Source organism: Lissotriton helveticus, chromosome 4_1, assembly GCF_964261635.1.
Source record: "Lissotriton helveticus chromosome 4_1, aLisHel1.1, whole genome shotgun sequence".
Lineage (NCBI taxonomy): Eukaryota > Metazoa > Chordata > Amphibia > Caudata > Salamandridae > Lissotriton > Lissotriton helveticus.
Genome location: NC_136063.1, coordinates 2,030,245,021 through 2,030,257,444, shown reverse-complemented (window position 1 = coordinate 2,030,257,444; position 12,424 = coordinate 2,030,245,021). Strand labels below are relative to the sequence as shown.

Here is a 12,424-nt window from a genome sequence, read left to right as displayed (position 1 = left end):
GGCAGACAAATAAAATGCTTCACATCTCAAGCACACTGTGCATTAAACCTGCCCCCTATATTGGCAAACACTGCATATTGTCTCAATTACAATCAGGATTGGCACTGTTGGTCTGCAACAACATTGACAGACATTTGAGAACATACTCTTCTCTCTCTTTCAGCATAAAGAAAGATCTCCACATAAAACATGTAAGCATTCTCAAAACATTTGAGTATATTGAGCTTGTAATTGCAAATTCCCTGACCCCCGTGCTTCCCCACACCTCCTTCCTTATTGTACATCCTTGTTTCTCCTTCCACCTGTCATTGTCAGCCTCCTCGATTGGTTTTCACCCCTCTCTCCATGCCCTCTCCATTTCCCTCTCACTTCTAATATTTCTCCAACCATCATCTCAATTGTCTCTTCCTGTTTACTTCTTTCAAACTGCTCGGAATTGTTGATCCCTAACAATACCTAATCTTGTCTGAAATGAAAAAAAAAACTTTTGAGGCATCGATCACTGGTTGCTCTGTCAACAGTCACCTTGACTTCCCTGCACTGTATCCTCTTCTCTTCCTGCACAATGCACCTTTTCCGGTCTCGACTACATATAGTTGCATGCAGCTATGGGAATGTGGAACCACAGGGGAAACTCTTCAGGAGATAAGACAATATAGCTTAAAATTAGGAATAGCTGTTTCCTTGATAGAGGCTGAAAACTATGCACAATATAACAGAAGGTGACAAAATAAAAAAACAAGTAGGAGTCCTTTGCACAACAGCCGCGGTTTTAATTTTAATATCCACCTAGGCTGCCCCTCATGATGGCATCCACAGTTGTAATGAAGGCCACTGAGAATGCTCCCTCATTCATATAGGTTAAACTGTCTACTGCATTTAACCCAAACAGGCCATTCGCTAGATGCCAAACCTACCACAGTATCTAATCAGTTGAGCCGAACAACACAGAGGCCCAGTGGGATCTCTTGGCACGCCTGCACTGCAGTTCGACTCACCACCCTGCCTTACACGTATGTTTATGCCACAAAAAAGCTACTCACATGCAAAACCGAAAGAGAGAATAATTAAATGATACTAAACCGAAGCCAATTTGGAAAGAGGTGCTCATACCTTCTAAGCAGTCCATAGACTCAATCAAACACAGCAACAGCAATCACCCACTGAGGTAAAACAAAATGAGCTTTAATGCTGCTCCTAGCAAAAGGAGACTATGCACCCTGATTTAGACGCTATCTCGATGTAAAATAGAATTAAGTTTAGAAGAAACTAATAAAGTTGGTATTTTAAAGTCTTTCATCACTAATGAAGGAAGGGCCACGTGTTTTACCCTTAAATGCCTAGAGTCAAAAGTCTATTACTTTGTAGGTGTTCACCATTCTTGCATTGTTTGTGCATGACCACACCATTGACATATAGCTTATAAACCTTCTATCTTTCAACATTAATTCACATCCTACTCTTGCATTAGTTAACTTAGATGCGTTCGGCTTTGTGAATTCAATGAAAGTGCATACATTGATTTCAGGCACACGTTTTAAATAAGCCTGGAGAAAATGGTTTAATTGAACTGGCCTGACTGCTTCACGACTTGTAATGCTAGAATATAAATGTAAACTTTTTGAGAACCTTTCTTTCTCAAAGGAATAACTTTATCTACTTTTGTTCCTAGGAGTAAATTTGCTGGTGGGGACTGAGAACGGCTTGTGGCTGCTGGACCGCAGTGGTCAGGGGAGGGTGTATCCACTGATTAGCAGAAGGCGCTTCCACCAAATGGATGTTCTGGAAGGACTGAATGTTCTAATCACCATTTCAGGTGAGTGTCTGACCTCCTGTGGAGGTGTGAGCAGCTAATGAGGCAGATGAATTAGGTCAGGACGTAGGTTACTTATTGCAGGTGCAAAACAAGTGCTCTGACAGGCAGCCTAAGATAACTGTAGGACATAGAATTTTCATTCTCATCCTTACAACAACACTATTCGAGCTGTCCAGAAAGCCTTCCGAAATTGATGCTCAGGATGTTGTACATTCTGACGATTTTACATCATTAGAAGTAGCTAAAAAAAGAGCTTGGCAATAATGCTTCACGCATACGAAAGAAGAAAGGTGCATTGTAATTCATGTTTCGTGCTAGAAATGCTTCTGTAAACTCCCAGGTTGTATCTGCTTCTTAAAATTATATTTCTAAAGGATTTAATTATTGGTGCACCGGAGACATTACACGAGCTTATAAACTAGAGCTCACAAGATCACACTGTAGTGTTCCCAAGGTCACACGGTCAGGAAGTAGGGTTACCTGGATTCCAGTGTTTGTCTCCTGGGTCCATTTCAAGCATGTTTATCTAGAGTAGAGCTTGTGAATTCCACGCCATGATGAGGAAACACTAGTTGCACACTAATACATTCTAATACATAAAATTATAGCAGAATGACAAAAATCCAATCAGTAGAACCAGATACAATCAGTTTTAAAGTTGTAAGTAAAAATAGTGCCTAAAGCACTGTAGGACACTCACGATCATCTGGTAGACCGGGAGATAGTCACAAGTTCAAGCCAACCGCGATGGAGCACCGGTTGCATAAAGGGACCAACATATTCCTACTCAAGAGTTATCTTCTCAAGTCCAGCGCAAATAGTTTCAGTCGCATTAGCGGAGACTGCAAGGAGGAGTCTTTTGGTGCGAGAGTAGGTCGCAGATGGTCATTGATGTAGCCTGAAGATCCGGTTGTCGGTAGAGCTTTGTGTTGGTGGTTGTCACTGACTTTCGTTGCTGTAGCAAGAAATTCAGGTCTCCTGTTGTCAGTCGTTATATACGGTCGTTGTCGGTGCAAAGAGCAGATTTCTCAGGAGGTTCACGTTGGGCGGTCATCGTGGGTGGCAGAATCTTGGTGCGAACTGGCCTTTTCGCGGTTGGGAAAAGCCAAAACATCAGGATTGTCACCTTTTCTTGCAGGAGGAGATTTTATTGGGGCAAGCCAAAGGTCCAAGACCAGGGGGGCACCTCTTGGGGATCAGAACTCACTCCAGCAGAGGACAGCAGTATCGCTAAAGCAGGCCAAATGCAGGTCCAGTAGGTCAGCTGGGCACCTGCAAGGAGGCAGCTGAAGCTTGTTGTGTTTCAGTTGTTCATACAGGAGGTCAGACAAATGACTCTAGGAGTCAATCTGTGTAGTCTGGGATGAAGGCAAAAAGGCCCAATCTTCCTTCTAAATCTGCAAGACAGTCCTTCATGCAGTAGGGCAGTCCTCTGGCAGCAGGACAGTCCTCCTTCTGAATCTTCCACAAGTACAGGAGAGTTCTGATGAGTGGATGTGGAGGTCCAATATTTATACCTGGTGCCAACCATTGGGGAGCTGTTCTACCCCTAACACTGGTTCTGAAAAGTTTCTTCCCTTTCCCTGGTCAGGGCTCCAAACTGTCTGAGGTAACAAATGGCCAGGCAGGCCTGGTGCCAGCTTCCTTTTTGTGTCCATGTGACAAAGCCCTTTGAAGTGTAAGTGGGGCTGGGTAGAGCCCCACCTCAGTCAACCTGCCAGGATAGGCCATCCTGTCCACCACTAAACCCCCTTTGTGTCACCGTCTGGAAGCTATACACAAACTCCAACAGCACAGCCATTCATGGTTATGTGACCTAGGACACTGGCAGAAGGCATAATTGGCTGGGACAAGAAAATGCCAACTTTCTAAACGTGGCATTTTCAGGATAGTAACTTACAATCCAACTTTTAAAATAAAAAAAGAGGATTTTCAATTATAATTCATTTAAGTGTAAACGGCATATCTCTACCTGCACCCTATCTGAAGCTAGCATTTATTAAATGTTATACGGTAACCTAGTGTTAGTCTACGGGAGAGAGAAGCCTTATAACAGTAAAAAGTGCCTGTAAGAGTTTTTCACTGCCAGACATTTAAAACCTCAACACACATGTCCTACTTTTTAAATGCAATGCACCCTGCCCTATGAGCCTTTAGGGCCTACCTCAGGGGTGACCTATCGGTATTAAAAAGGAATGTTTACGCGTGGCAAAGCAGGTGTGAGACATGTTATTAGTGCTACTTTAACTGGTGGCACAATGAGCGCTGCTGCCCACAAGTAGCCTTTAATGTACAGGCCATAGGTATATGTAGTGCCATTTGCCCGGGACGTACAAGTAAATTAAAATTTACCAATCAGTTGTATGACAATTGAACCTTGTTTTAGGACAAGAGCACAAGCACTTTACCACTGGTTAGCTGGGAAAAAATGCACAAAGTACTAATGCCAACATAAAGCTGGTACAGCAACAGAAAAACAAAATGCTAGGGATGACTCTGCAAAAAGAGCCAGGTTAAACAATATTTATTTTGTTTTCAGTTATTTCTAATCTTAATGATCCTTTCACATTTGAATGGGATACATGTGATTTACAGTAGTTACAAATAACATGTAAATGTGGTTTTTCGCAAATAATTGTATTTGTTACTTTTATTTGGCAGACAGAAGATTACTTGAGAGCACTCATAAAAATGAAACTAATTCCATAAACCGGGTCACACAATTTTGTTATGCGTCTATGACATCAGCTTAATGGGCTTGACCTATAAATGCTAACAGTATGAATTTTTTACTGCAGTCAATTATTCCTAAACCATCAGTGCTTTGCAAATATTCAAATGTACATTATGATAAGTTATCTGAAAGGCCAAAGCTAGAAAACAATCCCTTTTTGATGAAAACAGGCTGTAAGTTTTGTAACATGCTGGATAAATCAGCATTTTACATTCATTTTTTAATTTTAGAAATGGCAATTCCCTGCTGTGACCCTCCCAAGCATTCTTTCAGCCCAATGCATTTCGATGAAAAGTTCAAGAAGAGCCAACAATTTTGCTTATGTGGACAAGGCCCCCATCAAACCTTTGAAACTAGGCAAGGAGCTTTGTGGCAGGCCGTGACATAATGGAGAAGTAAACAAGAAAAATGCCAATACTGTGCACTAGTTTTCAACCATTTAAATAAGACACTCCTAGTCGTTGCCTCAAAAAAGACCACTTTTTCAGTCAAGATTCTTCATAGAAAATTCAAAAATTCTTTATTTTTATTTTTATTTTAGCTTGTGGTTTAATTTGTTTTTTTTAGATTTCAAACGAGAAATTTATACATGTAAATGTCTGTACATCTATTTACAAAAACACACTATCATCATGATTAGTGATATACGAGGAATAGGGTTCTTTGGGGGGCAAGAGGACAAAAATGTGTAAAAGTGGTTTATCACAATAATAACAACACAAATAGACATAAGACACGTGTACACAGGACAGTGAACATATATCAAAACATTTCAAATACGTGGTGGTAATTGGTGTCAAGTTGTTCTCAAAATATTCGCCAAAGTTAGATTGCTGTCTTTTATGGTGGAACTAGAGCCAAACCTATTTACAATCATAGGAGTGGTATAATACAATCAGTGAGCTCCATAGATCATCACAGTAATAAAGACCAAAACTCTATTTCGCAATCGTTTCTAATCACTCTAAATTATATATAAATCTATTTAGAGCCAAAACTTGGCACCACACACGACTACCACCTCGGTCGACGCGTTTCGAATCCTAAATCATTGTAAAGGATTCTCTTCAGGACCAAACACAATTAATCTGTCGCTGGTTCTTAATGTAGTTAAAGTGGTGGAGGTTCTAGTCAGTGGTGAATTTCAGTATCCTGTCACACGATGGCGGAGTAATCAGGAGAAGACGGACGCTCTTGTGCAAAACAAACATCCGGAAATAATTTAAATCCATTGCCAACTGGTGTGGTCACGCCGAGGGTGCAAAGAGAACTATACCTTTAGCTGGACAGGATACGAAAGGATACGAAACGCGTCGACCGAGGTGGTAGTCGTGTGTGGTGCCAAGTTTTGGCTCTAAATAGATTTATATATAATTTAGAGTGATTAGAAACGATTGCGAAATAGAGTTTTGGTCTTTATTACTGTGATGATCTATGGAGCTCACTGATTGTATTATACCACTCCTATGATTGTAAATAGGTTTGGCTCTAGTTCCACCATAAAAGACAGCAATCTAACTTTGGCGAATATTTTGAGAACAACTTGACATCAATTACCACCACGTATTTGAAATGTTTTGATATATGTTCACTGTCCTGTGTACACGTGTCTTATGTCTATTTGTGTTGTTATTATTGTGATAAACCACTTTTACACATTTTTGTCCTCTTGCCCCCCAAAGAACCCTATTCCTCGTATATCACTAATCATGATGATAGTGTGTTTTTGTAAATAGATGTACAGACATTTACATGTATAAATTTCTCGTTTGAAATCTAAAAAAAACAAATTAAACCACAAGCTAAAAGAAAAATAAAAATAAAGAATTTTTGAATTTTCTATGAAGAATCTTGACTGAAAAAGTGGTCTTTTTTGAGGCAACGACTAGGAGTGTCTTATTTAAATGGTTGAAAACTAGTGCACAGTATTGGCATTTTTCTTGTTTACTACGTAGTGGCGCAGCCTTACTGTGCTTATCGCCAAACCCGTCCAGTTTCGTGATAATGGAGAAGTGGCATAAGGTGGTAATAGGGACTTGTTTTGTGGTCCTAATGTGGTACTTGTGAGCTGACAAACTCATGGGCATGGGGGAGTTGGCGGTTTTGTCTGTTGATTTTGTGCATTTGGCATGTATCTTGCCAAATATATTACGAGTAACGGTCGGATTTTGGGGGTGTAATAAATATTTTTAGAAACTAAATCATTGATTTCCTTGTGTGCGTGCATGTGAGGTCATGTGAATGCCAGGGGACATAATCTTTTGCCCTGTGGCTTCGATGGAAAGTCTCTACAGGACATGTTACATTTTATAATGTTTTGCAGTTTTTACGTGGTACCGAGGAAGCTATATATCCTACCAATCTTAACAAGCATAGGCATAGCCAATAGGTCTCACCTTTGGGACCTTATAAGTGTTTCATTATCCAGCACAATATCCTTGGTGCAACAACATCAACTGTTGCATGGCTAAACACTTATAAGGTCCCAAGGGCGAGACCTATTGGCTATGCCAATGCTTGTTTCATCAAGTCCCTTGCACACTTGTTTTGAAAAACAGTGACCTTGAGTTTGTATATTTTAAGATTTTAAGAAGCCCTATTAGGCCCTCTTTTTGAAACAGAGAGAACACGATATCTGGAAAGAAAGCAGTCTTCGGTTCTGCGACAGTAGAAAGAAAGAGTAAGGCACGCCTTACATGAGAGGAAGTCACCAGCAGTCGACAGCCGCCGCCACACCCACGCCTCTCGGTGGTGCAAACAATTCTCTAAAAACTCTGGCATTAACTAAGATAATAGCACGCGATGAACCACTGCGCCTGCTGAAGCAGACACTAATGTGTGCTTTTACAGCATTTCTAGAAAGCAGCAAAGGAGGGAGAGTGCAAATACAGCAGGAGAGAACTAATAAAACCAGGACTATTGGCTTATTCAATAGTTGTTAGTTGTTTGTGACAAATAAGCATCAAATTCAGCTTTGTTGTATACAGCATTAACAATGCTTCAGTTCTGACATGATGAGACTGAAAGAACTATAACAAATCTTTTTGAAGGTACCTCAAAGGCAGTGAAGGGTTGCTCTGTTGCAAGGGTTACGTTTTTTTTTTCACCATGAGGATGAGGGCAAAAATGGAGAGCCTGATAGGGACCCGTCTTAGCATCAGCTTTTTAGAACTGCAGGCCCGGGTACCCTTAAAGCTCTGGACCTAGGTCTGTGTCTTACCTTGCACTAGAATTCACATCACACTATACATGCCTCTTGAAAATGAGGCTAATACTCCTTGAGGGGATCTATGCAACAACCATTCTGCTTCATAGGAACTCCCTCTGCAACTGATAAGCCACACTACTCGAAACAGGACCCCCAGAGGTCAGGGATGGATCTTATTACTAATGCCGCCATTCTTCATATCTTTTCAGAGGAAGGTGGGTTTGTGTGTAAACTGCCAAACCGAGTTGATGAAGAGAACATAGTCAGGGTCTTTTTGAGGGCTTACTGTTCAGACGCCTCAATTTTGTTGTCATTAGCAGCAATGAGGGAGTTCTCAGACTGACGACCGCCCAGTGCTGAATAGCATAAAGAAAAGGAGAACAGCAGTAAATGAATATTGACTCAAGAGAAGCATCCAAAATGGGGCAAAAAGGGTTAAACTCCAAGCACAGTAGATGTGGCTGGGTATGGTGGCCCAGTGAACTAATGCCTACTGCAGGGGCTTGTACTCAACCTCCTGGTCACAGATTCAAATCCCGGCGGGTCCACTTAACCTTTCATCCCTCAGAGTTGTGTAACAGTACACATCTGCTATATAGCGCCAAGATGCCTACGGGCGTACGTTCGCTTAACAAATATGTGATGTGGCTCGAGGTGTACCAGTCTCAGTAAAGCTTGCCTCGGTGTAGGCGTCAATGCCCCCATAGGTAATTAAATTAAAAGGCCATGCTGTAAAACACCTAATGCAATGTTGATATTCCACTTAACATCTTGTTAAACGTTTCAGCAGTAAGAGGAACACACGTAGAAAATGGGCATCAGATTGATAGGAGCACAGGGCTAGCATGTGTTACTATCCAGACAGCGCTTCGGAGAGGACGTTTTCATTTGCACAGCTAAATGGCGACTTGCCGAAAGGAACACACTGGCAGCCAGTAGAACAGTGCTGGACTACGATTTAAATAGCAGGAAGCTGCTTCTTGGGACAGCACCAACCGGATTTAGTGCCTTCAGACAGCTTTACTTTAATGCCCCTAAGAGGTAACGAGCATTCCAATAGATCTCGACCTTGTTAACCTTTTGGCGTAGTTAATGCTTTTTGCTGATGCTATACCACATCAACAAAAAATTGTTTAATTGCTTGGGTGCTGCTGTTGAATGTAATTCTGTAGCCGCACGTATGTGTGATGACGTCTACATACATTTGTTACTACACGTCTGTGCAGGTGGAATGACCTGGGCACTTTTGTTTTTTTTAACCGATATGCAGTGGTGACTTTAGGATGACCAGATTTTAAGAAGCAAGAACTGAGACAGGCCAGACATAACAAGTGCGCGTGTGACAGGACCGCCAAAGGTCAGGAATGGATCTCATTACTTATCTTTTCAGAGGAAGGTGGGCTTGTGTGTAAACTGCCAGACCGAGTTTATGAAGAGAACGTAGTCGAGGCCTTTTTGAGGGCTTACTGTTTGGACGCCTCAATTTTGTTGTCATTAGCAGCAATGGCGGAGTTCTCAGACTGACGATCGCCCAGTGCTGAATAGCATACAGAAAAGGAAACCAGCAGTGAATGATAATTGACTCAAGAGAAGCACCCGAAATGGGGCAAAAAGGGGTTAAACTCCAAGCACAGTAGATGTGGCTGGGTATGGTGGCTCAGTGAACTAATGCCTACTACAGGGGCTTGTACTCGACCTCCTGGTCACAGTTTCAAATCCCGGCGGGTCCACTTAACCTTTCATCCCTCAGAGTTGTGTAACAGTAAAGATCTGCTATATAGCGCCAAGATGCCTCAGGCGTATGTTCGCTTAACAAATATGTGATGTGTGATGTGGCTGGAGATGTACCAGTCCCAGTAAAGCTTGCCTCGGTTTAGGTGTCAATGCCCCCCATAGGTAATTAAATTAAAAGGCCATGCTGTAAAACACCTAATGCAAAGTTGATATTCTACTTAACACCTCGTTAAATGTTTCAGCAGTAAGAGGAACACACGTAGAAAATGGGCATCAGATTGATATTTGCACAGGGCTAGCATGTGTTACAATCTAGCCAGCGCTTCGGGTCGGACGTATTCATTTGCACAGCTAAATGGCGACTTGCCGAAAGGAACGCCCTAGTAGCCAGTAGAACAGTGCTGGACTAGGACTAAAATAGCAGGAAGCTGCTTCTTGGGTCAGGACCAACCGGATTTAGTGCCTTCAGACAGCTTTAAATGAATGCCCCTAAGAGGTAACGAGCATTCCAATAGATCTCAACCGTGTTAACCTTTTGGCATAGTAAATGCTTTTTGCAGATGATATGCCACATCGACAAAAAATTGTTTAATTGCTTGGGTGCTGCTGTCGAATGTAATTCTGTAGCCGCACGCATGTGTGATGACATCTACACACATTTGTTACTTCACGTCTGTGCAGGCGGAATGACCAGAGCACTTTTTTTTTACCGATATGCAGTGGTGACTTTAGGATGACCAGATTTTAAGATGCAAGAACTGTGACATGTCAGACATAACAAGCACGCATGCACCTCCCGTGGCAGCAGGGGGAGGCGCGCGCGTGCCTCGCGCTGCAGCAGGCGGGGGGGGGGCCTGCATGATTCCCTTGCGGGAGCGTGCGACCATATGGCGGCGCGCGCTCCCGTAAGGAAATCGCCAGATGTGCATGCGTTGCCATCGCAAGCAATGCAGCGCGTGCACGTTTTTGCCCCCAAAGCTGTGCCAATGGCATGAGGTCTCTCTCCTATACAGCGCATGTGTACTGCGTAGGCGCGACCTAAAAAGGGCTCATTTTGGTCAGGTCCGCTAAGGCCATATTTATTTACAAATGCTTTTGGGAGATATTGTACTTAATGTGCTTAGTTTTTTTTTAAAGCTACTGTTAGGCTTAGAAATAGTTGTGATCTATAGCCTTGGGTGCATAGGTCAACCCCTATTTCTGTAATGCCTTTTATATGATTTTTTTTTATAACAATATTGTTTTTTTTTATTGTTTTTTTATTACTTGCTTGTATCTCTTTCTTAAACAACATTTATTGTAACATTTTTAAGTTGGCTTTTTAACTTTATTTATATATAATGATTTGTAGCACTTTTATGGTTTTTAATTCAGAAGCTGAATAAAGTTAATATATTTGTTGATTGATTGATTGAATGCTTCAGTGTATGCGTGTATACACATGGCTGTGCAGTGTGATGGGTGATTTTAACCTACAGGAGCAAATTCTCTAGAGCTGTCCCATTTAGAAATATTTTTCGCTAATAACAAATGACCTTTTATGCTTTTTCAAAGCGAAAGTATAAAACCAAAATATCTATCTTCTTATTTTTGGAAAACCAGGAAAAAAGAATAAACTGCGTGTCTATTACTTATCATGGTTGAGGAATAAAATATTACGCAATGACCCAGAGGTTGAGAAACGCCAAGGATGGGTCTCTGTGGGAGACCTGGAAGGTTGTGTCCACTACAAAGTTGGTAAGTGTCGTCATTTTATGTGTATGCCTTTCAGTGGCGTTTTGTACAATTTCTATTGAACCTCTTGCCCCTCTGAATAGTACCAATGATAGAAACAAAGTGAATAGCATACCTCTATATTATATCACTATCCTTTTATTATTTGGAGCATCACTTGAGTAAAAAGAGTATGTCTACTCATGTTGTCAGGTTAGCCATAGCCTTTCATGGAGAAGGGGGGCGAAAATCATGAGGACACCCTACAGAATGTGATGAGGACCCCTTAAACTCCCATATCTGATATATAATCACCGGCCTTTGGCTGAATTGGGGCCCTGAGGGGTTGTCTCTTGCCTGCAACACAGGGCCTGCAGGGCCTGTGTTACGTCCCTGATTAGGGGGACCAAAAACAGACATTGTCAGGTAGATAAAGTATTCATGAGCGACGACCAGAGCTAGTGCAGTAACAAACAAAGCAAGCAACAACAATGCTTCCTTCAAAATGCACTGTATATTATCATTGTCACAGAGAATACATCTGAAATGAGAAAGACAGCACAAGTACAAATCCCAATCCTATGGAGCAATCCCTGGGGATTTCAGCACACATGCATGGAGTGGAGGAGTGTTGCAAAGCATCATTTCCCCTCACCAGAGAGGTTGGTTTGCTCTTGGTTATCAGTTGGGCAGAGTGAGTGAGACAAGAGTGATGGAGGACAGGCAGTTAGCCATGTGTGGGTCCATCAGTCGGTGCCTACCCTTGGTAAATGGATGTAGATATGTGAAGGGAAACAAAACTACTCCAATAGGCCAGACTATGGTATGACCAAGATGGTCCAAGGCCATCAGCAGTCCAAGAATAGGCACCATATTTGGTTGAACATCAAATAGTTGTTGATCTAATAAAGAACTCTGTCATAAACAACGACACATATCAAACTGTGGTAGCCATAACACCAAAATGAGTTCCAGAACAGTCACCGGTATCCCAAAATTAAGATCTTGGCTGTAGTCAGAACAGTCGCCAGCCATCTGTGCCATGTGTTGAGATGCTAGTCACATTTGTCATGTCATGTAAGATGGCCTAGTCTGATCTAGGATGTGGGTGCTGCTGTCTGGTGCCCATGCCACAATGGGCACCAGACAGCTGCATCCACATCCTAGACCAGTTCCATAGAAGCTCAGGACAATCTCAGAGTATGTACAACAAATCACA

The 12,424-nt window shown here is 41.9% G+C and overlaps 1 protein-coding gene across 2 annotated transcripts in view; it reads left to right on the top strand.

Annotated features, from left to right (window-relative positions):
* NRK (Nik related kinase) overlaps nucleotides 1-12,424 on the top strand; it is a 1,020,485-nt gene that overhangs the window by 768,811 nt on the left and 239,250 nt on the right. For both annotated transcript variants that reach the window (XM_078688671.1, XM_078688672.1), the window contains 2 exons: nucleotides 1,673-1,816; nucleotides 11,095-11,229. In XM_078688671.1, the coding sequence (XP_078544797.1) occupies nucleotides 1,673-1,816; nucleotides 11,095-11,229 (279 nt within the window). The remainder of the gene's footprint in view (nucleotides 1-1,672; nucleotides 1,817-11,094; nucleotides 11,230-12,424) is intronic.